Source organism: Erithacus rubecula, assembly GCF_903797595.1.
Source record: "Erithacus rubecula genome assembly, chromosome: 6".
NCBI classification, from domain to species: Eukaryota; Metazoa; Chordata; class Aves; order Passeriformes; family Muscicapidae; genus Erithacus; species Erithacus rubecula.
In genome coordinates this window covers 4,223,530-4,250,618 of record NC_136688.1, presented here as the reverse complement: position 1 = coordinate 4,250,618, position 27,089 = coordinate 4,223,530, and the positions used below count along the sequence as shown (strand labels likewise).

General features: G+C 38.5%; 1 protein-coding gene across 5 annotated transcripts in view; it reads right to left on the bottom strand.

Moving 5' to 3' along the window:
• The window catches only part of KCNQ1 (potassium voltage-gated channel subfamily Q member 1), a 314,921-nt gene that overhangs the window by 85,483 nt on the left and 202,349 nt on the right, over window positions 1–27,089 (bottom strand). For all 5 annotated transcript variants that reach the window (XM_079308420.1, XM_079308422.1, XM_079308423.1 and 2 more), the window contains 4 exons: window positions 20,003–20,078; window positions 13,500–13,594; window positions 12,784–12,830; window positions 11,892–11,953 (listed from right to left, as the gene is read on the bottom strand). In XM_079308420.1, coding sequence (XP_079164546.1) covers window positions 11,892–11,953; window positions 12,784–12,830; window positions 13,500–13,594; window positions 20,003–20,078 — 280 coding nt within the window. The remainder of the gene's footprint in view (window positions 1–11,891; window positions 11,954–12,783; window positions 12,831–13,499; window positions 13,595–20,002; window positions 20,079–27,089) is intronic.

Here is a 27,089-nt window from a genome sequence, read left to right as displayed (position 1 = left end):
CCACACACATGAAAAGCCTGGAGCTCTGAGCTTTCAGCCTAGATGAGCATCCCAGGTTTTACTCAGGAGCTGGAATTGAGATGTTTGAAGATGTCTCTTTAAGGTTACAACACAGGTCAAAGCTTGGGGGGAAACACAGGGCAGCTGGAGAGAAAAATTAACTTGAATTATTATCAAGTGAGAGCTGGATTATTTCCATTACATTATGATGATGATGCACTGCAAAGAGGCCATAGATCCTAAAGACTTCAACTCCCTGAGTGCATCTCTGTGTCTCTGAAGACAGAAGAATTCATGTTTTTTTAGTTTTTCTGCTGCACTTACAAAGTTAAACCTTATTTGCTTCACAGTTATTAATCAGCACAAGCCTCTCTCAGGAAGGGTTTGTGGAGGGTACAGATGAGGAACTTCCCTGCATCAAAATCTAGGTCAGTTGTTTTAGGGCTTTGTTTCACAGTATAATTTACACTCTTCTAACATGTAGCTCTTTGAATAATATAAATATAGCAGTCACTGATGGATCTAATGAATCTGCTTGCATCCTAATTTAATTATACCTTCAGATATGCCTTACAGAAACACTGACCTTTTGAAGGCTATGGTTTTCCTACTCTTATCTCACAGCCCTTCCACAGGCAGTGGAAAAAAAGGAGCCATCAAAATCACTGAAGCACTGCACTTGGTTAGCTTTGATTAAAGCAGCCATCTCAGGACTGAATAGGGAGAAAAATTGGAGAAAAAAAGAAAATAAGTTGTTTGGTCTTAGACAAATGACTAAGTGCATCAGTCTGGCTCTCTTCATTTACCACAACAACTTATGACCAAAAAACCAACTCCAAACCACCAACAAAAGTAGTTCTCATTTTGTTTCAAGTCTGTGTGATGTTCTTCAACTGATTTTTCACTGAAATTGTACAGTCAGTACAGAGAAAACAAAATAAAGTGACCTTGTTTGTAGGAATCACTGTCCTTTTCATTCTCAAGTGTAGCACCACTGATAATCCTCCTCCTCCTCCCTTTTCTCTATTCAAAGGAAATTACTTCCCACTGGCTTTTTTCTAGCTGCTATGAGATTCATAAACTCCTCTGCACAGAGATTCAGAAGGCTTGGATTCAAAACCAGCTTTGTCAAGTGCTATCTTGGAGCAGCTTTTGAATGACCCATTCATTGTGAGTGCTGTGTCAAGCCAGCTATAGTCAAAACTGCTGCAAAGACAGCAGGACCAGTGCTGCCTGTGCTGAGTCCAGACACAGATGGATGTTTGCAGAGCATCATGCCCACACCAATAAGCCACCCATGGATGCAGTGCCACCCAAATGCTGCTTGATGGATCCCTGGGCCCCAGGCCAATGTGCCTGCAGGGCACTGTGCTATCCAAAAGAGCATGAACTCTGGGCTAGATACTAAAATTCTGCTGAGAGATTATGGCAAATCTCTGTGGGACTGGCTGTCTGACCTCAAAGCTGGGCCAAAATTCCTTGCTGTAACATGGAGCAAACAGAGGAAGAGGATCTGTAATTATGGCTCAGCCAGCCTCTTTTTCAGAAGAAGCAAAACTTCCCCTTGACCATTCCCTTTCTAAGGTGTTCTGCTCTAACACTCCTCTGGTTGAACCCCTCTAGAAACTTGGGATAGAAGCAGAATAAAGACTTCCTTCAGTACCTTGACAACCACAGCATGCACTCAGACACTGGTGGCACAACTGGAAAGTTTCCAGACAACTTCAGCTATGATGAAGCAAGGATCCCATCTCCATTCAAGCTGACATTTTGAATGTATTTTACTCTTGGGGTTTTTGTTTTGACTGCCTCATTTGGCAGGATTATCCTACATGATGGTCAAGCCAAGTCAGATATCTGTGTTGCCAGCATTAACTGGAGTGGCAAAACTGGTGCTCACACATCCCTCTACCCCAGGACAGATAAGCTATGACAACCAGAGACAAAGAACTGTCAAAAGAATCTGCCCCAAGTGCAAGTGAACAGGAGGAAAATCATACACAAGTGGTGGCTGCATCATGAAATGATAAAGCAGAAAAGGACAGCCCAGGCAGGGCAAAGAGCCAAAGCACACTGGGATTGGCAGACATGTACAAACACAGACAGAGATGTAGATGTAACTCCTATTGTCAACATATATTTTTATAGGGATAATTTTAGAATACTTAACAAGGCTGTACACATTTTCTGTTTGGCATTGCAATCTATTTGTTCACTCTTTTTCTATGACTGGACAAAGGGCAGTATTTATTAGGTGAAGTGTTTGACAAAGCCTTTAGTGCTGTTAATCACACCAGCTTCCTTGATATATTAAGGCTATTAGGGCTTAACTAGATAAAGATGCACATGTTACTAAGTGAATCACCTTCTATCTGTTTAATGGAAACCAAGTGTTGATTTAAGTGGAGTCATCTGTTTAAAAAAGAGAGAGAGAAATTGAAATAAACCCAAGATTAACAGATGTCACAGAAGGGTCAATGGCGAGCAATGTTGGATCCAAGGCTTTTAAAATAGGAACTTACATGAATATATGAACTCACTCAAATGTTGCTCTCTGCTTGACTGTGAAAATACAGCATTTAATATAATTTGTTTAGCTTTTAAAACTACATACATAATTATCTATATGTATGACAGTTTTTATGTCATTTAAGCACGTTCAGTCCTCTCCACCCTGAGTTCCCAGGCAACAAAATGATGGTAGATTAATTTCTAGATGATTTAAAATGCACTGTCTAAAATAGTCCCAGTACATTTATATTGGCTGGGTTGATGGGGTTTATGTGTTTATATATGCTGTTCTCAAGTACTGGATGATTTTAGTATTAATGGGATATGATTATGTTGAACCCTCCACTGGCCAATGTAACTATTCAAAATTAACAAAATAACAACAAAAAGGAATGTTGATTTGTGGTTAAGTCCCAGACACAGCCTTAAGTTGAATTCCTGGCTGTGCCACAGATGCCACTGTGATACCTCAGGCAAGTCACTTCCTGCACCTTAGCTGTAAAAGAGGAAAACAATATTTTTCTTTCTCCCTTCCCTTCTCTATTTTGTGTGCTTAACCTGTCAGGAGCTTTCATGCCATGATGGAAATAACAAAGCTGCCACAGAGGTCCATCCAAAGGGAGGCAGCTGATCAGACTGTTACACCCATGGCATACAAGGTCAATCACACTGTGCCAGGCTGCAGGATGAACTGCCAAGTGGAGCATCACATATTTTGGGACAGAAAGAGAGCCTCTGACATGGGTTCACAGCCCTGTGCTAACTGCTGAACAGTGGGATACTTAAAAAACATGTCAATTGTTGTTGCAATCATATTTGCTCTAGATTTTTATAGATTTTTAAATCATGCAAATTCTAATTTTCTTGTTGAAAGTGAACTGTAGTTTTGTGACAACCCCAGTGGGTAGGACACGAGAACAGAGAGGAATTTTAGGAAACTCTATTTGCCCTCTTGGTTGCCTGAGCTCTGGGAGTAGTAGGCATATTTTGAACCATGTGCTCATATTCAGCTTTCAGTGACTGCCTATTTTTCTTCTTATCTTCCCTCTGACTGCCCTAGCCCTCAGTAGGAGTCAGACAGCAAAGGCTTCTTCTCCTATTTCTCTTTCTGGACCAATTTTGGTTTGCAATTTTTAGCTGAGGGTAGGGAGGGGTGGGGGGAACAGGAGGAGCAGATAGGGTGTCAGAAGGTATGGACACTGTGTAAGAAAGGGAGTATTCCTCCCTCTTCTCTGAATCTTTTCCAGGAGCTGAATAGATTCCAACCCTGAAAAGACTGCAGCCTGAATAGAACCCTTTCAGCTCCATCCACTTTCCCTTCCTGATACTCAACTGCAAATGAAAATAAAGTATTTTAATTCCAGCAAGAAGACTCTAAAAACAGATCTTTGACAAGGAACAATTTCAACTTTGATGCTTCTAATTTCAGCAAAGGTTCATCCTAGTGTATCAAATCCAAAATTTGCCATTTATGTTGGACTGTGTTTTGGTTGCTCATCTGCAACACACTCCTCACCCCCCTCACCCCAGAAAGAGATGGTCTTATGGCCATTTCTTTTCTTTTAACCTAAGAGAAAGACAAATAAAAGTTGTCTGTGTAGCATGCTGTGCACACGTGTTGTTCCCTTAAGTCCTTTTTCTCTGATCAGCTCTACAGGGTATTTAGTCCATACAACTGTTCCACATTCTCTCTCAGCATATGCACCATGCATTTCCATTCCACATCAAATGTAAACACTCTCTGCACAAGAATGATGGAGGCTATGTTTCAAATCTTGCTTGGGTTTATCTTTGAATGCCAGACAAAACAGGCTTTATGTGGTTTGATAAAAGATTGAGTCATCCCCATTTGCAGACCTTACATCCACTTGCATACCTATTCAAATATAAACATCACCAGCAGATTCCCAAACCAGCAACTAATCTGAAGATTGTTAAAAGATTATTAACTGGAAAGCCATTTTTTAATTCCTCCAATTTCCCCCCTCCCCAAATTCCTAGATTTTATAGGTTATATTGCATGTTAGCTAAAAGTCCTGTGGGATTTCTACTCTTAATAAGCAAGCAGACAGCTGTGTGGATCACAAGCACACAGCCACTGCCAGTGCTAAGAATCATAGATATATGTATATTTATGTGTATATATATCTGTAACACTTTGTATTTGCAAAGGTTTACACTCTGTCCTCAGCATTATGCTTCCCAACTGCTGTCTGCATCTACAAACACTAGAAACTTGCAGTAAAATCTATCAAAACTCCCTTAAACAGGAATTATTCTCTTTTAGGAGTATTATTTTTTTGCCTTTTTACTCTTCATAAAATCTGTAGAGGAGTATCACAGACAACTCATGCAAATGAGTCACCACAGCTTAATTAGTCATCACTTTTGAGTAGCATAGCCTTTGTGTGCTGCCTTGAACTACCTTCTGCCAGTCTTCTTGAGAATAAAGATCATATTCTGTATCACTTACCTTCATTTTCAGTGCTGATGAGGTGTACACTATTGAGCTATTTATGCTCAATACTAGATATATACTTTTAAAAAAATATAATCACATTCACTTTGATCCAAGAGCTGACACTTTAGAAACAGACCACAAAACACAAGTCCTTATAACACTGTTCTGCAGGCCAGGTAACTATACCTAAGTTACTACACCTAGAAACTCTCCTATGGGTTATAGATAGCACTTAACATAGTTTATATTAAACAATTTCAAAATTTATGCAAAAATTCACTCGTTTTCATTTGTGCAGCAATAGGATCTAATGATTTTCAAAGAGATAAAAATGCTGCTAACAAATGGATGCAAGTGAAGGCCACTCCAAGGACCTTGAGGTCTTTAAGGTATGGCTCTGCCAACCCTCCCATGGATGCTCTCTAGCCAGGTACAGGGTGCTGCTTACACAGCCTTTGTAAACAGACCAGATCCAAGGCACAGCACAGCAATGTTCCATGAGGCTGTGTGGGTGACCAAATCCAGCAGCAAGCAGCTGTGTATAAAGCTTAGGATAAAAAGGGTATCTTGAACAAATTTCTCTGCCCCAGTCTTATTTCTAGTGCAAGGCTTGTAGCAGAGTATTTAATTAAAAAAAAAAAAAAAAAAAAAAGGTGTAAGAAAGTACATATGCATAAAATCATGGTTTTCCTTTCTTCTTTTTTTGTGACCAACTCATCCCTGACTACTGTTTAAAGTACTTGCTACACTGGAGTTTACATACAGACATCCTGTTTAATAATCCTCAAGTGAGTCTTTCTCCATGGCTTTGCCTAATCTCTCTCTCAGTTTGTTTCTATTCTAGCTACTGAAGCTTCTGGCAGCAGTGAATCCAACAAGCAATTATTTTTTGTTTTCATTTTTACCGTGTATGCCTGATAATTTTTTTTACTGTAGCTGGCAGGATGGGAAGTATAGGACACTGGACACAGGAATCTCTAGTTTTTCATTGTTTATCTACTGAAATATTATCAGACTGGTAAGAGAAAAGCTATTAAATCTTTAAGGCTGCCTAATGACCTGGACTGTTGAAGGATGTGCTCAGTTTTAGTCCAATTTATAGAAAATGGGTATCCTCCATCACAAAGTTCAGCACAGAAATTGCTTCCGTATGCTTGTACTTCAGCATCTGGAAAAGGACTAAGGATAAAATTAATAGGGATACTTAATCTTCCATATGCCTCAATATTCCTCCACATCCCCCAGGTTATTACTTCTGCAATATTGCAAGAACTACATACAAGATGAGTAACTGCTTGGTGGTGCTTGTTTTGATTTTCATTGATTTCACGTCTCTTAAAATGTCCAGCCAAACCCACAGCTTTTAGTTCTGTTTCTCAGTATTGGGAAGGCAAATCCTCACACACCTACTGCAGAAGCTGCCAGTATTTAACACCTGAAATGCCTAGTGCATGTTCAGCCTGCAAAGTGCTGAATATTTCCAAGCCAGACACTTTCTGAAGCCATCTCTCCACGTGATGGTTTTAACCAGCACTGGTCAGAAAGTTGGGTTGTTTGTCAGACTTTTACCATCAATATCTATTCTATTAAATTTAATTAATCCATTTCTATCCAATTTTTTAAAAAGCCAAAATGTGCAACACGGGCAACATCAGTCAAGTCTTTTTTGAAGTTTGCACTTATTGCTCTTCTACCCTAGGAAGCATGGTAACTGTTCCCAGGCTACAGAATGACATCAAAAATAGAGGGAAATCCCACCAAGGTTTGATTCTATGTTAGATAATGCAGCAGTTTCACATGGAATTGAAAAGCTGGCCACACATGAAGAGTTCTTTTAGGTGAACAAGTTGTCAACATGAAACTTGGTGTTTTTGACCTCAGGAAGATGAAGATAACACTTTTTTAAGTAGAAGGTTAAACTATCTAATGTGCTCTCACTGGATGGTAATTAAGGAATATTAAATAATAAGACATAAATAAGTATAGATCTCTATTCTCATTTATGACAGAAATGCTGTCAGAACAGTAACATATCCATGGTGCTGAGCAAAACTATGTCACAACATCCAAAAGAAGAAGTTGTCTCAAAGGCATACAACTTCATTAAAGCTTAATGCTTCTCCCTACAGTGATGAGGGAAAACTAAATGTTGGTACCCCAGGCCAAAGAAAAGACCTTCAATGGTCCTAAGATGTCCTTTTCTGCATTGAATGGGTGGAGAAGTCATTATTAGAAATGGCATTTTTACAATTTACCTTATGACACACTAAAATAGCAGATTTATTCATACTACAGTAAGATTCCTCTGCAATGTATAAGTCACGTTCACACATTTTTAAGCAAACCAACAAGATAAATAAATCAGATAAATCAGATATGAACCTTTTGCAATGGGGAACTGTTAGTTGATTAGAAAGCAAGAGTGGAAAAGAGCAAGAACCAAGTTAGAAACTGGACCTAGGCTTGTCAATGGTCATTCTGTTCCTTGGAACTGTCTTCAACATGGTCCCAGTCAAGCTCATTTCTAACAGACGTATGGATAAAATCAATATTCCAGTGAAACAACTACAGAAAATGATTTAGCTAGAAGATGTACATTTAGCTAGCCATGTACATAAATGTTGTACGACACAGTCTTCATCACTTTTGGAAAGCCACCTCCAACAAGCCTTTGCATTTATTTCTCTGTAAAAGTTGCATAGTCAGCACTCACTGCAAAAAAATGTATCAAATATTTATCATATCCTTACAATTTTACTGATCTCTATATGTTTAGCAATCACAGACATGGCAGATGGAAGACAGGAAACTAAATCAGCCTAAGTAAAACTCAGAAGACCACAGAGAAGTCCACAGACTCCCAGATTTGGTTTCCAAGATCAGTTCAGATTTCACTAGTCAACTCAACAAACTCAGCAGCATCTATTTTAGGGTAGATGTTTTCATGTGATAAACCTTTATTAATTGATTTTAAAAGTGGTGCTATCTGCTTTCCAAGTAAATCTGAAAAATAATGATGCCTGTGCTGCTCTTTGGGTTAGTACTGATTAGAATGTAAGGGTTCACCTTCTCAGCTAGAAGCATGCAAAATGTGTATAAGCTTGGAATTAATATTTTGTTTGATTCACATTAAAAGGTGTCACGTGTCTCACTAGCACACATCTCCTGTACAAATAGAAATCTGCATTTAAATCTCTACCATCCAAAATTTTGCAAAAGATAACTCCTAATGTTTCATGCAACTGAAAAAGACTATTCTAAGATTTTAATTAAGACCTTGGCAATCCCGATATTAATACTGTACTTACTGTCAGACACAGGAACAATTCTGAGTATATAAGAAGAGATGCCCAGAAAACTGCTTTGGATTGCTAGAAACATTCTTAAAGGGCAAACTTTAAAGTGCTCATTTCATTGCAGAAGATTAAATTCTATTTGTAAAATAACTTAACAGAAAGAGAGCATCATGTCTACTACTCAGAATGGTTTTAAACTTATTTTTTGCAAATCTGGGTTGTGTTATGCTGCTCTGGGAAGTCCACAGGAAGGACCTACAGACATCTGGGGCAGTCTGGTTTGTAGGGGCAACAGGGAGAGTCCAGGGACTGGCCACTTTTAGCCTTCACTGCATATTCTAGATGATTTTGTGCAGTGCCCATATTTAAAACTGAATTTCCTTAGGGCAGCCAAAGCAGCAAGCCTGGCTGATTACCTGAGAAGTGCAAACTGTGCCTGTTATAGCTAAACTAATGGCTGGCAAAAGGCTGAAAAAGAATAGATTAATGTGAAAATTAAAAAGCTAGCATTGCAGCCATTTATAGGCAAGCTAAAATTAGTGCAGTGAAAGGAAAACAGGAGCTGCAGGACACAGAATTCCCCCAGTGTGCTGTGGGCTTGCTCCTGGCTGGAGCTGCTGGGCACACCCAGCGTTAAGCCCCTGGCAGGCAGCGCTTGCGGCGTGAGGATGAGGAGTGCTGGGTGAGGAGGAAGGGCACTGTGCACACACAGCTGGGCCCATCTGGAAAAACTGTTTTTCATTCTGAGCTTGGTAGGAAGCCAGCTGTGGCCAGGTTCCTTGAGGGTAGGCTGAATAGTCACTCACAGATGTTTCAAGGATGAAAAGGGAAGGCTGGTCACCGCAAATAAATTGATTTGCTGCCGTAATCCTGCTCAATAACATTCCCTGAGGTATCTGCACGCACGCTCTTGGACACTGGCTCTTGGCAGGGTGTGTCAGCCCTGCCTGGCTGCTGCACTCCTGCTCTTACCTTCCAGCTGGTCAGGCTGTGGGCAGCCCCCTGCACCCAGAACACCAAGACACCTTTAGGAGAGCACAGCATTTGCCACCCTCAGCTTTGTAAGCGACAATGACAAAGTCAAAATATGCCCTGATTACGTGTTGGATTTCTTTTCACCAAGGTCTAGCAGGCTGTGCAGTCTTTAGTCACACTCACAAAACCACCTTTTCAGTGTCTTGCCCAAATTACAGCATTCCGTGGGAAGGAACCTGCAGGAAGCTTTTTGCAAGTGTGATTCATCCCTTTGGCTTTTGCACGTTAGGAAACAATCCTTAGGTTCAGGATCATAAAGTGCATATATCACTAGGTCAAGGTTTCTCTTGGTGCACAAGATGAACAGACTATAGCACTCCCTCTCCCTTAAATGAGCATACTCCTAAATTTACAGAAGAAAACACAACATTTTACTGATGTCAGTACTTGAAAATTCAAGGTTTTGCCATAAAGAATCATAATTCCTGTCAATACACTGCTGTTTAAGCTTTTTATTTTAAAATGTCCCTTTTAGGTGCCATCCTCTCTGTACTGCTGGAGAGCCCTCCTCTGACTTACAGGAGATTTTTCAAATGGACAAGAGCTGTTTAGATGCTGACACTAGCCTGCAGCACTGAATATCTCCTCCTGAAGTCCAAGACTGAAAACCAACTCACAAACCAAATAGGATAAAACTGTTTAAAATATTCTATCACTTTAAAAACCACCTGATATCCTTAATATGGTGTCCAGCTGAGGAAGGATTTAATTGTATGTTGAAAGCATAACAAGCATCATGTACTTTATGGGAAAGAGAAGGCCAGTCTTTGAGAGCAAAAACCAAAAAAAATTAGCTTTGGCCACCATCTACAGCTGCAGCAAAAATGTGATTCTAGCATTGCCAGTGTGTTTTTATGTTAACCACTGTTTGCTGAGTCCAACTGAAAATCTCTATTTTTAGCCTTTCAGCTACTTTCAGATAAAATTCCTACAGATAGGACTAGCTGTATAGGGCAGATAACAAACAACTCTGAAACCACAGATGACCTCATGCAACTGCAAAGAAAGAAGGGTCTGTTACTTAAAGCAAGGCTAAAATTTAACCCAGCTATACTAAAATTATACAGGGAGTGTTTTACAGTCCCATTACAAGACATAAAAACCCAGTCACTATAAATTCACGGTGTACTTATTTGTAAGGATGTAAAAAAGAGTAATTAATAACCCACAAACAGCTTATCTCTGAGCCAGTATAACACCAAGCCTTTCCCAGACTCACTGGAGATTTTACAAATAGTACTGAGAAGCTGCTTTAGCTGCCATTTGAGAATTATTTGTCCACACTGAAAAGTCATTGCTCTTTGTCACAAGTCACAAGACATTTCTTAGTGTTCCACACTTTTAGTTGACATTATGGAGAGAAAATAAATAAATGTAATCCAAACTTTCTGGAAAGGGCTTCCATGTGTAAGAGCACATATTAACCACAGATGTGAGGGAGCACTGTGCAGTGATTCTTTTCTGTGCTAAATGCACTCTACCTTCCTCTCTTCTACTTCTCTCTTCTTGTGTGTCCACCCCATGTACCAAAATAAACTTGTTTCCTTTAAAACATCATTATTTCCAGGAGAGTGAAGTGCAGTTCTGAGTACCATCATTCAAGTTTATTAAAGTAATTCAGGATAAATGTGTAAGAAACAAGCATGTCACAAGTGAATCACTGCAGATCAGGGTACTGGTTTGTAGCCCTTGGGATGTATTGCTCACACTTCTTTTAATTTGCAGAATATTTGCTCGATATTTCTTCAGAACAAAACCTTCATGAGGTTACCACATATTTCTAGCAGTGGAAGAAACACCCAAAGTTCTTTTTCTCAAGAAAAAGTTTCTGTCATAATAACTAATGAACAGGTCAGACACATGAGTGAAATAACTCTAAAGTAAAGAAATGCTTTCACTTTCTCACCAAATCACTAAGAGATCAGTAAAAGCTTCAAAGTATTCTTCTTAACTCTTCCTTTCTTTCCTAAATACCAGTATAGGCAAACCTGTATTTTTTAAACAATGACACAACCTCTACCTGTAATCTATTTTCAGCCAGCATTGAAATAAAAGCTTACAGAGCACTTAACTGTTAATTTGTGATTATAGAACAAGTCTGATTTTTTTGGATTCATGTCACTTGGAAGGACAAACTCCACTTATCATAAGGAATGAAAACCAGGACGGAACAAGGTTTGCTATTTCCCTCTCTAAGGAATTGTAGGTGGACTTATGTAAACAACAGAGCAAAGATCAAAGGCAAATCTTAGGGATCATAATATACTGAGTTATTAAAGGAACAGAGCCTTTTATCTATTGTGGAGGAAGGAAGTAAAGCATTGAGACATATGTAATATATGCAATTAAACATAAAAAAATCCAAGTGAGTCCCAAATGAGACTGAAAACAAATTCTGGGTTTTTTCTTATTCTTTTAAAATGATGAAAATCAAAAATACAATCTGTGACAAAATTTAGACTCCATCACCTGGAAAAGCCAGGCATTCAACTCTATTTTAAGTTGAATTTTCCCTCACATCCCATGAAACAAGCACTGTTCAATCACAAACCATGTCCTCATTCACTGCCAGTTCAACTGAGGCTTACCTTGTCCTCCACTCTGTTCAGCCTGGCACCAATCGTGTTATTTCCTCGATCTTTGCTTTTCTCTGTGGAACAAGAAACATTTTCAAATTAATATATGGTGGTATAACAAAATAGCAGCAAACCACAACAGGGTGTGTTTAACTAGCCCACCAACACCGTGTAACTGAACACCCTTACCAGGCTGATAGATCCATTCCTTAAAAGTAGTTTTCTGTTTCTTTTTATAGCTTTGGCCCATGCCAGGGCTTTTAATAGCCCTGAGTTTAAGGCATTTTTAATCTGAGTTTTATGCTTTAACCACGGAGAGCAAAAAAAAAAAAATGTTCCCAATTTAGTTAATGTTTTAATTGCCACATAAAAACAATCTGCCACTATGCAAAGGACTCTACAGCCAACTTGAGTAACACATTCTATAAAATTTTTTGGTTTTTTTTCCCCACTATAAACTATATAGAAAGATGAGTTTTCAAATGACATAAACAGAGAGTTTATGGCTTTTCAACCAGACTTGTCACAAACAAACTTAGTCCTTGTGCTCCTTTTCCAGTGTCTTTTCAAAGCTACCAAAGATCTATGTCAATATGACAAATTTCACAGGAACTCTGTAATCTTAGCACACCAATTTACTGAATATATGGTAAGTCTCAGAAAGACAAGAACCAACATTTTGAAGACTTCTGTGAAAGTAGGTGCTTTAAGAATCTAAATAAGAACAACCCTAATTTAAAAGTGTTGATGACTAAATATTATTGCCAATGCCTAATCTTCAGAGCACAACCAGTTGGCATGGTTTAAAAATTTGGCAATAAAATGAAAAGTGTTTTAGCAAGTATTTTCCATTAATTACATGTTGATCAGATTAATTTTAGACACATCCTCTGTATTGACTTACCTGAGACAGAAATAAAAAGAGATGGCTTTCCTATGGACTGGTCCAACCTATAAAACAAAAAGAAACCTCTTTGTTTTTTATCAGTCTGAACCAGCACCTTCACTCTCTCTAGCTGGAGCAGGGAGGTCTCTTCACAAACAAGCAAAGTGAATTTCAAATAATTCTGGTTTGTTCTGTGAGTGAAGCTGTTGCTTTATGCTAAAAGTAGCTTAAAATGAAATATAGTAGCAAAATGGGATTTGACTTAGATTGCTCTACATCTTCTTTAACCACTGAAAAATTTTACCATGCTCATTACTTTTCCATGTGCTCATCATTGATTTGCCTTTTCCTTGTTCTTCTGCAGCTGTCTTATTGCATCTGTCATCCCTTTAGCTGGGTTTTATGTGCAATTCTACCAGAGCAGGTGACAGTATTGCACTCCTCAGGTGTAGAAAAGCCCTTATCATGTAGGGATTGCAGTTCATAGTCACAACTAGCAGGGACTGAGGTAACACATATAACTCCCAATCACCAGATTTTTAAGCTTTTTGCCTTTTCCTCCCTGTGTGAAAAGGAAACTTTACTCAAATGCCATTTTCTGTTCCCTAATTTTGCACAATATGGCACCTTTAATCCCTGGGCAGTTGTTCACTCATGGGCCCCAATCACTGACTCATTTACAAACATCCTTCTGGTGCTGTTTATGGGTACAAGCCTGGGCTTCACTGACATACCTCCTCTGGAGCTCCTTGATTCTCACCATCAGGTTGAGGTGGCCCTGAGAATATTGCTCAATGACATCTCGAACGTCATAGGGCTTTCTGGCTTGCTGCAGAATCAGAGACAAAAAACATGCCCTTAAGTCACAAGGATGGAGGAATGGTCTGTGGCAATGTAGATGTTTTTGAAGAGTAAACAGTAAGTTCTTTCAGCACTGTGTAAACATGAGTTATTTTGATTGTTGCCATGATCACACATTGTTGGTGGAATAATTCTGACAGTTCTCATTCTATCCAGCTTTTTGTTGCTGCAGGCGTGTATGCTTTCCACCAAACTGTAGCTCAAAAGAACTTGGAGCCAAAAAAAGTTTATCAGGCACTTTGTTCAGAAGTCTGGCTCCTGCTGGAAATAAGGTTCATACTCCATGGCCACTGGAAAATAAAGAGGTCTTGCACATGCACAAACCCTGTTCTCAGTCAGTAATTGGGGCTCACAGTTCAGTTCTTACTGTGGGAAGTTAAAACACAGTGCTAGAGGAAAGTGCATGACTGACTGCCTCTTCCAGAAAGACTGTCTGAGCTTTCAAAACTGGGAAACTGGGAAACACTGGTGCAAGAAATGCCCCGTGTCTGTAATTTGCACCTCATGCATGGGAAAGTCTTCATCTGACCTATTATTAATAAAGCAACTTCAGTGTAAAATAGAGGCACCAGTATCAAGATAAAGGCAATAGCATCAACCTATAAAACACCAAGACTAAGCAGAAAGCAAGTGAACCAACATGTTAAAGGGTGGCTACAAATTAAAGGTATCTTAATCCTACATCTAGAATCTAGAGTCCAGTCAGTGCCAGAACTGATGTTCCCAGCAGAGGAAAGACATAGACCTGCTAGAACAAGTCCAAAGGAGGCCACAGAGATAATCAGAGGGCTGGAGCACCTCTGCTATAGACAGGGTGAGAGAGTTGTATTCAACCTGGAGAAGAGAAGGCACCATGGACACCTCACTGGAGCCTTTCAGTAATTGAAGGGGGCTTTAAAAAAAGATGGGGACAGCTTTTCACAAAGGCCTGTATTGATAGGACAAGGGGGAAATGGCTTCAAGCTGAAAGAGTGCAGGTTTGGATTAGATATTAGGAAGAAACTCTTCAGTGTGAGGGTGGTGAGACACTTAAATGGGTTGCCCAGAGAAACTGTGGATGCCCTGTCCCTGGAAGCATCCAAGGTCAGGTTTAAGGGCCCTGAGCAGCCTCCTTGGGTGAAGATGTCCTTGCTCATGGCTGAGGGTTTGCACTAGGTGACCTTTAAAGGTCCCTCCCAAGAAAAACTATTCTATGATTTCTGACTCATTTGTTATGCTGTTTATAGAAACTCTGCAGATAATTTTCAAGGTTTTGTAAAAGCCTTGGTAACGCTGAGTTACAACTTCTCCTTTCTTGCATCTTTTGAGAACAAGGAAAAGATTTTTCAGCAGTAGCTTCTAAGATACCCAAATTTGGATCCCTTTTGAAGTCTCAGAAGTATTTTGTCACCTGTACTTCAAAAGCAGATGTCTCTGAACTGCTTTATCTTACTTTCCAAACTTCAGGATTTCCTCAATTCCATTCCATAAATACAATTTTTTCCTAAGCCAAAGGAAAGTAGAATACCATACAAAAAATAGGCTGTGGAGACTGTGGCACCTTCATGCAGTCCCCTGCACTTGTGGGAAGTAGCTCCCACATTTCAGGAATGATTCCTTTAATAACATCACTTCATCAAACAAACTGTATTTCAGTCCCCCAGATTCCCCAAGTCAACGGCAAGCCTTGGGTGAATGTGAGATACTCTCTAGTGGAATGCTAAGCAGGACTGGGAATTGCTTCAATCTAACCAAGGAGCATAGAAGAATTCCTGAGCATCCCAACTGCTTACACATACATAAATCATAACTAACATCCACAAAGAAAGAAATATGATTCTGTAATGGCAATTGCAAGCCTGCAAATCTTTCCATGGACTAGTACTGTAAACATGACAATATTAAAAAAAAATACATTTCTTAGATTTTTTTTGTATTATAAATAAGCAAAAGAAAATCCTGCAAATTTGAAAACTGCAGGTTCAGAAAAGGTGTTCAGTAAGAATAAAAATGCAGAGCTTTCTCCTTCCATCCTCATACTCTGACACAGGAGTCTGACAGTAGTGTAGCTGCTTTTCATTTACAGGGCTGTTTCTCTTTAAAACAAGAATTGAAAACCTGGAGTAAATATATTTTATGAATGAGGCTAAACCACTGAGTATGACTGGGTATTTAAGTCAGTACTGATTTTTCCATAACTGCTTCATATTGAAAACTGATCTTCTATGAGAAAATACTCTTGATATTGAACATGTAAAAAACCTGCAGCAGGCAACACAGTAGTATGGAATAGACAAAAGCAGAAGCCAGTCCCACAGCTTTCCTTTACTTCTCTTCCTTACTTTTGGTTCTTTTCTAATTAAGCAAAACTCATGGCAAAACCCTTCCTAAGTATATTAGAATTTCCTCCATCATAAATGAAACTTTTTAAAAGGCACAAAATGCCAAGTGTTAAATGTGCACCATTGGCTGTGGCTGTTGTTCCCTAGTAACTGCATGGGCAGAGAGGCAGACCTGGGAATGGGGAAGCCCAAGGGGAACTTCTGGGAAATGCAACCAGGTAACATCAAATAAAACACTCTGTGAAGCATAGGACACTGAAATACATAATTTAGTACAGCCCAGTGTGGAGATTAGAAAAGATTACACACACAATTCAAATGAATCACATAATATGATGAACTACAAGACTATAAATGTAAGATTTTCCAGGGAAATTGTAACAAATCAGGCAACAGTTATGTCATCGGTAGAACTGCAACCTGTATTTTTAATTTATGCTATGTATAGACTATTTGCCATGGTAAAAATCATACCACAGGTTTAAAAGTTATTTTAGAAGGAAATTAATTTACTCAATTGGAAGAATTTACATGGAAAGAAAATTTTTAAAGTTTTCAAAATGAAAATGGGAAATCAGAACATATTCCTGATTTCTGTATCTGTGATGGATACCACGGCTGTATCAATGTACATTAGTTTTAAGACTTATAGAAGCTTTCCAAATGGGGAAACAAAGGTTATTTACTCATAAATCAAGTTAATAGGAAAACTGAATATGGTGATTTTTTTCTGAAATTCAGTTGTAATATTAGATTGCCTCAAAAACATCTGCTTTACAACTAATATATAAAATTCATTTTTGGTAGGCAGGGTGAACAAAGCCTAGAAAAGCATTCATTTCTATGCCTGCTTTCCCTATAATGTACAAAATCCTCCCTTAACCATAAGTCATTCACCTTCACTGATGCACAGAACTTGTGTTGAATGGGATCATTTGTATAGAATTTGAAACAGTCCTACACACTTTATGAGAATATAAACACATTCATAAAAAAGGTATTAATTCTTTATAATATTATGCTGGGTTCATTGGTTATACATGTGCATCCTCATAAGGACTATATTTAAACCTGGATTTTAAAATACATCCTAAATTTCTCTACTTCTTTTTAAAGAGGAAATGATACATCACAAAGAGTTGCTTTTCATGTCCTTTGAAAATCTTTGTATTCCTGTTTAGTTTTCTTTATTTGTTTTATCTATTTATTTAGTTTTAAACAGGAAGGCTTTGCTTTCTAGATGGCTTTTGTCCTTCTGATGCCATCAGCCCCTGTTATTAACTGAGCCCTTTAGAAAATATATCTAGTCAAATTTAGGCCTACAGGTGTGTCCTGCAAACAGCTGGTATAATTCAAGAACCATGCTGGGTTCATGCTGGGACCTATTTTGCAAAATTTTCCTCTTCCTCTCCTTCTTCCCATGCTGCCTTACTCATAAGGTTGAGAGGCATCTCTAAAAAATACTTCTTTAAATTGCTGGCCTTCAGTAGTGTTCCAGTTAATTTTAAGCATGAATAGCCAAGATGAAATTGGGTTGTGGGTTTGTTGTGGGTTTTTTCAACAGTTTCAGGAAGAAAATATCAGAGTTTTCTTTTTTTGGAATGTGTATTTTACAGAAATGTAAAGCTAAGAAAGAAAGCACCTACTAAAACCAGCTGTACAGACCTCTTCAATGCTGAAAGGTACATTTTTAAAATTCATCTCCTGCTTTACCTTATTTTCAGACATTACATTAGTCTGCTTATTAGGAATAGTACAGTCATTACTTGGCATATATTAAAACAATTACATTTCTTATGATTATTTTATGTGCATAGAACAGATTTACAACATACTTCTGATGAAAGAATAATGACAGTGGTTATCACTTAATTACAGGAGAGATTTTCAAAAGCACCTTGTAGCTTGAATTTCAAGGTGACTTTATGCATTAAGTTACTTGGATGTTTTGGAAAACTCCACCTTTGATGCTCACCAAATTTTTAAGCCTGATCCTATCCTTATATTCCAAAATTATGGAGAAGTATCAGATAGTCCCTTACTTTCCTCTTAGAGATTCTGCTTCTGAAGAAACAGCAGCATATCACTCATACACAGGAGTAGAGACCTAAGATCCACCTCACTTCAGCCAAATTGCACTTTAGCAGCAGCTCATATTGATCATTACAGAAGGAAGACTGCAAAAGACAGATGAGAGACAACCCTGATGAGGGATTCAGTAGATGGCCAGGACTGGGCCTTTTGCAGATGCGAAAGTGAGAGTACAACTGAGAAGCCAGATTAGCAAACCAGATACTGAGCACAAACAAGTTTGAAGGAGGAACTGAATAGCTCCATTCTATTCAGTCAAATGCTTTTTCAGCTTCTATCAAATCATCTGCCGCAGGGGAGTCTCGTTTATTTGCCAGGTGGATAATGTTGCACACAGCGCTCGGGCGGTTTCAAAATCTCTTTCTGACAAATACCACTTGGGAGGTAGATCTGCAACGTGTGGATTGCTTGTTGCTGAGCAGTTTAGTTAATGCCGTGGCAAATATTTTATGACCTGAATTTATGAGAGCAATGATTCAGTAATTACCACAGAGCAAAGGATCACAATCAAGTTTTAGAATGAAAATAAATAAGATTTTAATGGAACTGGCCACATTTAGGCAATTATTCACACAACAGCAGCAGACACATCACTGGAATGGGCCACATCCCTTGCCAAGTTCCAAGTGCTGACCAGCAAGTGCTAAGAAACTTCTCAACAAAATGACTATAAATATTATCTTCAAGTAGTTGAGAAACTGTGCCTTTCTTAATTTTACCCTAATAATGATCATAAAAGGTGAAATGTGCTAGCAGAAACTTTTTGAAAGCACTCGCTTCAAGAAAACTCTGGGCACGGGACATTTTAGCCTAAACAGTGACTGTTTGAATACATTATACATAACTAAAGCAATTTTCTGACCAGCTCAGGCAACCTTAGCCATAAATTAGCTCAAGAATTTTAGTAAAAATGAAAATAGTCAAAGTAGAAATTTGCTAAAGAATTCAGGCAGTGCTTCTGAATTTTACAAGGAAATCAGAACTGGATTTGTAGCAGCAGCAAACTTTGCCTTACAGATATATTGGACTGTTAGTCATCATCATCATCATCATCTTTTTGATCTTAAATTTCATATTTGAAGAAGAAATGGCACTCTCCCTTTTTGGAAGGTCTAAATTAAAGGTGGGATCATCCTTCACATTTTCAGTTGTGAAGCCTGTTCTCTGGAGATTATCCCTTATTAATTAATGTTAAGTAAGGCAATATATTTATTACCTATATATACATCCACTTGGTTTAAATCAAGCTGAAGGCTGTTGACATGTGTTTTTACTGAATTAATGAAATTGATTTTTAGGAAGTTTGCAGTCAGAATTTTTTATTCAGACTAGAAAACAGGGTTAATTACCTACTGTTAAATGCTTATGGCATCACAAGGCCACAGCAAGTGGAGTGGCACATGGGAAATGTATCAGTCAGGGCCAGAGGAGGAAAGAGAACCAGTATCTCACTAACTGGGATGGTCTCCTACTATGCAGAGGGGAGAAAGGAGAAGAAATGAGAAACCTTCCAATACACTAACAAATTTCCACCTTGGTTTCTTATCAGGACTTCATTATCATTGAGTAAGGGACAGAAACAAGGCTGAGGCAGCATTTTAATCTCTAATCCTACTGACTGGGCATGAAAGCAGCACACAGCTCAGAATTAATGGAGACATACGAGAATGTTTGCACTGCCAGAAAGAGACAGCGATAACAGAGGGCTAAGGGTCAAGTCCATTAGCAGAAAATAACATTTTAATTCAGACTGCATTTCAGGAGTTTAGCCTGTTTCCAGTGCATCCATAGTTGGCTAACCTGCTGTGAAACAACCACCCTATTGAAGGAGGGAGAGAATAGTGGGTGTAGATCACCATTACTGCAATGAATTGTGTTAGTCTCTCCTAAGTTTCCAAAAGAGACAATGAATCAGGAGAATAAAAGGGTTTATTTAGAAAAGGAGCTTTCTATTCACAACTCACCTGGAACTTTTTTTTTGCCACAAAATACTGCATCCTGCGAATCACTTTGATGGCAGCACGGTGGTGTTCCCGCAGCCTGTGGGAAAAACAAGGAGGGTGAGGAGGGGAAGGGCATCTCCATCCAGGCAGTAAATACAGCAGGCTGCAGGAAATCCTTCACCAACACATCCATGTGCAGTACAAGGAGCTGTGACCCAGCCAGGCAGCACAACACACCATCCTGCTGACCTTCCTCACTTTTCAAGAAGGCTCTGAAAACTCAGGGTTTTATCTGGCCCATGCTAGGTTTGCACCCATTTCACAGCTAAAAGGCTTCCACATAACCTCCTTCTGTGTCTAAGCAACTCCATGCATCCCTCCCAGTTTTATTTCCACAAAAAACCCACCCAAACTTTCAAGTTCCTGCATATCCAGCCATGAACAGATTTTATGCAGTCAGTCCAGTTGTTAGGATTTCTTAGGTTAGTTTGGGCTTTTTGAGGTGTTCACCTCACAATTTCTGTACATGTTTCTTCACTTACATTATTTTTTCTCCAAAGTAGTATTTAAATAAAAAATGCTTGAAAGATTTTTGATTTTTTGATTGCTAAACAATCCAAATAATCTTGTGGTCACTGGATGTAACATCTACATACATACTTATCCCCAAACTGAACTGTAACTTAATATAATGACAAAATAATCTGACAGGTCTTTAAAAAATATATGCTCCTCTTTGTGCATATGCATATGATCTGACAACAGAATAATTGCTCATTGTGCTTTTAGATGACAGTTTTTCATAGAATCTGACATTATCTTTCAGACAGTGCCTTAAAACCAACAGATATTTCAAAATTTTCAAGGCTTGCAAAATGATGCATTTTCCTTCTCAACATTAAAATATAATATCAAACATCAAGCCAATTATTCAGATTGCTCATTCTATTACTCTTACCAAGATGCACATGACAGCATTCATGCTCACTAATAAGGGATGGAGAAATCATACTTAAGTTCTATAAAGGTTTGTGCAAGTTTGGGTCTTCAGTACATTATACCATGGTATCATCCAAGCCTCTTCAGCTAAATATAACCTGGAATTTTAGTGAATATTCAGGAATTTCCTCAGAATAGATCTCCAAGCAAATAAAAGTTCTGCATGTGCAAATGGTGGATGTCTGTCCTCTGAAGAGGTGTAGCTGGGGTGTTCCCCTTCTGAAAATTCACACTTTTTAGTAGGAAACAGCATTTTGCAAAGCCAAAAGTATAACCAAAAAAAGGACCATCATTCCCTACTTCTAGCTATTGCCTCTCAGAAGGGTTCTTTCTGTTATAGAAATTGTTCAGATTTAGCAATGACAAAAAAGATTACTTTCTCCAGAAACAGCATAAAATGCATTGCTTTTCAAGCTAATAACATACAGCTTTTCACCACAGGCCTACAGATGGCTACCCCTAAGTGTATTCATATAAATCATCTGCACCTCAATAATTATGCACCAAACCTGCAGCTGGATCTGCATAGGAAGCATTTTTCCTCTGAACACCTTCCTGAGGTGTCTTAGAGACATTGTCTCCAGGCATCTGCTCCCACGGATCTGACTGCAATATCACAGTTTGAGTTACAAAAATGGAAATTTGCTATTCCTGGCTGTAGTGGCTGTGTGTTTGGATCAGTTCCCAGTGGACAGAGTTAGCCCAATGCTGGTTCAGGGTACCCCTGTTCTGGGAGCCTGTGCTGCATCATTCTGCTGCTAAGGACTTGGATGACTTCCCCCAAATCCAAAGGAAATAAAGTGTTTAGGCTTTTAAGTTCTGCTTCACAGAGATGGGAGCCAAAAAGGTAAACACTGTTTAATTTTCTAGTAAATATCAAAGGTATGATATCATGCAGCTATACATCCTATACATAAAAGCACACAAAAACATCTTTTGACAAATAGAAATGTATTTGAATTGCCATAAAACTGCTTGTAGTGTTTTGGTTTATGCCTCATTTCCTCTGGGGTGTTCTTCACAGTCCATTATTTCTGAGTAAAACATTTTTCTTTGGGACAGCCAGTCACCAGTAGAGCACACCAAATCCCTCATTCTCTATCTAGAGGACAAGTCCCATCTATAAGCAGAGCAGGCAGATAATAAAAATGATATTTGCCATTCAGTGAAATAGCAAAGCTACATGACCAAAATGATTTTCCAATGCAGCTATTCACCATCAGTCATTTGTCAGTGCTAACATGAGCTACCATGCCAGGAGGGAAAGTTAATATTCTCATTTTAATCCTTCCCATTTCCAGCTCCACTAGGAAGCCTTACAGTAAGCTTGTTTCTGCTTATGCTGTAAAATGTAATTCTGCTCAACAGGCTGTCCTGATTCCCCCAGATTAAATGCTTCTGCGATGAGAGAAGGGAATAAAGGATTTAATTAGTAGCCAAGGTTATGATTCACGGTTGTTTGATCTCTTTGGCAAACTGGTAACAAATGCTTTAGTAAATTGAGAGCTTAACCATTAACTGGTGATATTTGTTTGTTCAGCCACTTGTGACATCTCTGAATTTTGGTTACAGAGGGGCTGTCTGCAGCCTCTGGGCACATGGAGCACGCTTAGACGTCAGACAGGTACTCAACGCATTACTGCCCTCACTTCTGTGAATGCTTTATTTTCTTTGGAGTGTGGCTGGAAATGACCTCACCTGAGAGTGCTGCCAGAGCACAGCACCTCACCTTCCTGGTGTGTCCATCCCAGAGCTGGCAGAGACACTCCTGGGAGAGGCACTGCTGTGCACAGTGAGTCTCTGATGGCAGCACAGAAGGAGTTTCAGGGACTGCTGGGGAACTTGTGTGAGCTAAGCTCTCCTGCAATTGCAATCCCTCATCTTCAGATGTTTAGTTCTGCCTAACTTTGGGGAAAAGCTTTTGGACAAGTGCATTAGCAACAGGGTCAGCAAGTCTTCTGCCCTTTTGGCAACAAAGCTATTTTCCTCTCCTGAGCATTCATCAGGCTTTGAGCCTCATCATCACCATACCCATTAATATCATAACTGACATCTGAAGGAACTTGCCAACCACTGTTTGATTCTAATAACCAACAGATTGTTACCTCAAAAAGGAATACACATAGAATATCTCTAAAATCAAGCTAAGGGTTATTATTTCTGATACTGGACAATTTCACAGTCAGCATCCTTCTGAAGAAAAACTGCCAACAGCTTTCACTGCCTACCACTAATTTTCTTTCTCGATACAAACAGGACATCAAGATCACCTTGAACACAGCACATGCTATGTGACATTTCTCTTAAACTCACAGAATCAGGTCCCAAAGCCACCAAGAAATCTACAACAAGAAGGATGCAACAACTCAACAACAGAAGACTGTCCTTGTCAAATAGATTCATACAAACCTACATTATTTGCAAGTATAAACTAGGACTGCTTTATGCATGCTCTGAAAAACAACCTGTTATGGATTTGGGCACTATTCAAAGCAGAAGAAATCAGGATGAAAAACCCTGGCAACAAAATACAATTGAGCACCCACATTAAAAAAGAAAGCCTGGTAGAATTAAAAGACTAGAAATCCTTAGTTTTTCCTGCCTCCTGTAGTTGTTAAGATATTTAACCTACAACCAGTCATTTGGAGGAAACCTGATCTCCTCATCATTCCATCAGAAATCTGAACTGGAATTTCACTTAAATTGGAAAACAAGCATGATGAAGTACTTTATATAATTAAACAGACACCCATTTGGTTGGAAAGTTGTTATAAATTAATAAATGCTCTGAACTGTTGCAAGTAAGACTTTTGCATATTTGACTACATATTGTTAATTTTCCCCAGCACAATCAGCCGAACCCTCAGTAGGTTTGCAAAGTTGTGGCTCATTCCCCAGTCCCACACCCACTGAGAATGTCACTGTTCAGTCAGCACCCACCTGCCTTCTTCCTGCCAGGGGACATGCAGGCCCACCCCAGAAGAATGCTCTGGGACAAAGGCTAAAACCTTTTAGTTGCCAAAACTGTGTGGCTTTATGAAAAAGGAACTAACTGGTGCATGGTTCAGTTCCTCTATAGTTCAAGGAAAATAAAACCTTTTTATAAAACTAAGCTTTACAAGATTAATCCCCATTTTGAAATAGAGTTATTTTGATAAAGAATCAGAAAGAAAAAGCAATAATTAATTAGAAATATTTATTGTCCTTAATAAGCTGCTGAATTTTCTATCAAACCCTTAGTAATTCCATTAGAGGTTTGTTCTCCTTTTCATCTCAGGAAGGTGTTCTACATATTGGTTTAGTGTTAACAGAAATATTAAAGCAACAGGGCAGAGGAAAGGTGGTGCTAATTTCCTATTTATAACACTTGCCTTTTTGTTCCTTGTGCAGAACATTTCATTATCAGGACTGTAATGTCTGGCACAGACCTCCCAACACACATGGACATTGATATTATCAGAGCTGAAAGGTCAACGCTGTCGATTCAGAATGAGTTTAACAAGAATGAAAATGCAGTTGGAGACAGCCACAGATTTATAATATCTTTCACAAAATGCCCATTTCTTGGTAAGCCTGACACTGATTTGAAGTCAGGCTCAGTTTTTAAAGCCCATTTAAATTCTCTGCAGTCATCTTAAATTTCTGACTTGGGACAGTTGGTTGGCCTGAAGCTTTTGGCAGTAATCGTTATTTAGATTTGAGCTTTATCTTTAATTCATCAGTTTTTAATCATATGTTGTGCATGTGAACTGAAGTATTTTTTTCCATTCAGGCACTGAAAAACATTCCTTGTCACAGAATCTGGTGGATGAAATTCAGAGTAACTACATTAAGCCATTTCATTAGTGCATTTAAGTCTAATGAAATCTTCCATCCTTAGTCCTCCAGGCACTTTAGGTATAGAATGTGCTGAGGCTCAAGCTTATTCTGTCATTCCCTGCCTATTCCCAGTTGATGGGAATCTCTCTGCACTGAGCTATATTTCAGATGCTGAAAATTGGAAGAGATTAGGTTGCATTGCTCTGTGTTCTGAAACAGGAAATACTTGATCAACACACCCAGGGATAAAATCAGAATCACTGATTATTTCCAATATTTTCAACTACCCATTTTCTCCTTTCATTTGTTGCTAGTTTAGCAACTGTTGTTTGCCATCATTATGGTCAGTTTAGTGGGGGTTCTCTACATAGCCTAGCCCACAAATGATTTGCTAAAACTATCTTAAGGATAAACCAGTAAAAACTGCCCAGAAGTGTTAGAATAGTATGATGACATTTGAAGAGCAAAACAGTTGCAAATCTGAAGTGTAAGCAGTAGGCTCCCTTCAGGTACTGGAATTTACTGAATGCTCCCATAACATTCTCACTATAAGCAAAGTTAAAAACTAGTGACAAGACAAATCAAATTTGGATGAATTAATCTATCCCCCCATGGTTCTCATCACTGGTGACTTTGCAAGTTTAAATGTTACATATTGCAATAGAACCACAGAAATAATAGACACACAGAACAAGAAGAATCACAAATAGAAGGTAAGCTGGATTTCAAAAATTTCTTTGATCTCAGCATTCAAAGGCATTTTAGTAATTACTGGCAAACAATCTGTTTATGAAAGATCTACATCTGCTGAACTCCTGTTCATGCTTGTAAATTAGTTATGAATAAGTAAGATTTCATCAAATGAATTTGTTCATCTAAGCGCTGAATAATTCAACAACAATAGCTAATTAATTCTATGAAGACATTTGACGAATAATTTCTATAGAACAGTATGTTGCAAGGGTTTTAATTTCAAAAATAAAACATTCTTTTACTTAAATGCATGTTTTATAACATAATTTCTGTTCCCAACCTAGGGGAATGCAGGGACTTTGATGGGAGTATCAGTGATTCTATATTAAAAACTTGCTCTGCAGGAGTAATGTCAAATTCAGGCTTTTGGTGAACCCTTCAGCCAGTAAACAATTAGATTATTTACTAACTGTGAACATTAGCCCATGGGGAAGTAGCTTAAGTCGAATTAACATTTGCACTCTTCTTTTCCCACTATGTAATTTCCCATCTATACGTGGTTGGTCTTTTTAATGCAAAATATGCAATTTTAAAACCACAGCATCTATTAATGGATTTGTATTTTATTCTGCAGCAGCTTTAATGTAATTTTAATGTCACCTTTCTCAAAAGTCATTGGTTTAACTGAGAAATTCTTTCATGCAGTAATAGCAATTTTCTTTACAGATAGTCTGACGTTTCTTGATTTGGCTTGCAGATTTTTAGCAGACATACAAAGGAGGGCAAGTTTAAGAAATAACATCTTCTTTGGGGAGATTTTAATGTTTTAAACAAAAACAAACAAAAAATGCTTTTCAACTAGACCTAAGAGGATCCAGAATAGCTAAACTGCATAGGATTATGGAGTGTCACACTTAAATTTGTTCAACTTTCACTGGAGGAATGGTCCATCAACCAGGATGTCTAGAACCAGGACAAATTGCTGTAGCTAGAATGAAGACCAGGTGTAGGTTTTCAGAACTATTGGCCTGCTGGGGCAAACAGATGCAGCATCAAGACTTCCCTTGTGGTCTGCCCACAGTGATGATGGCTAAGAACACAACCCTTACAAGAATAATTCATATTGAAATCAGGCAAGAACATGAGATTTATTGTACATCCTAAATCACCTTTGCTGTATATTTTCAGAACTGCATTTTAACTGATGCCTCTTACTAGGAAATGAAAAACTGCTCAAAAAACTTGGGGAAAAACAGGAAAACAAAATTATCTTTGAAAGGGACTGAAAAGCCACATAAAGAAAACAGGAAAAATATACAAGCCAGTTCCCATTTTGTGAGAATCAATTATTGTTTGGCAGCTTTGGTGATGTCATTATCAAATACCAAATGATATTGATATTGATGTCCATATCAAATCACAACCTTTATCCAGCTCTCCACTTTCTGCACCTTATTGAATTAGAAGGGTGTTGCTTTTTCACATGGTTTCAAGGCCAAACAGTTTGAAAGTAGTGAGACACAAATGAGATCACAGATAAGTAAATAATAATGTACAGCACTCTTACAGACCCAGCCCGACACATAAACTTCTTTTC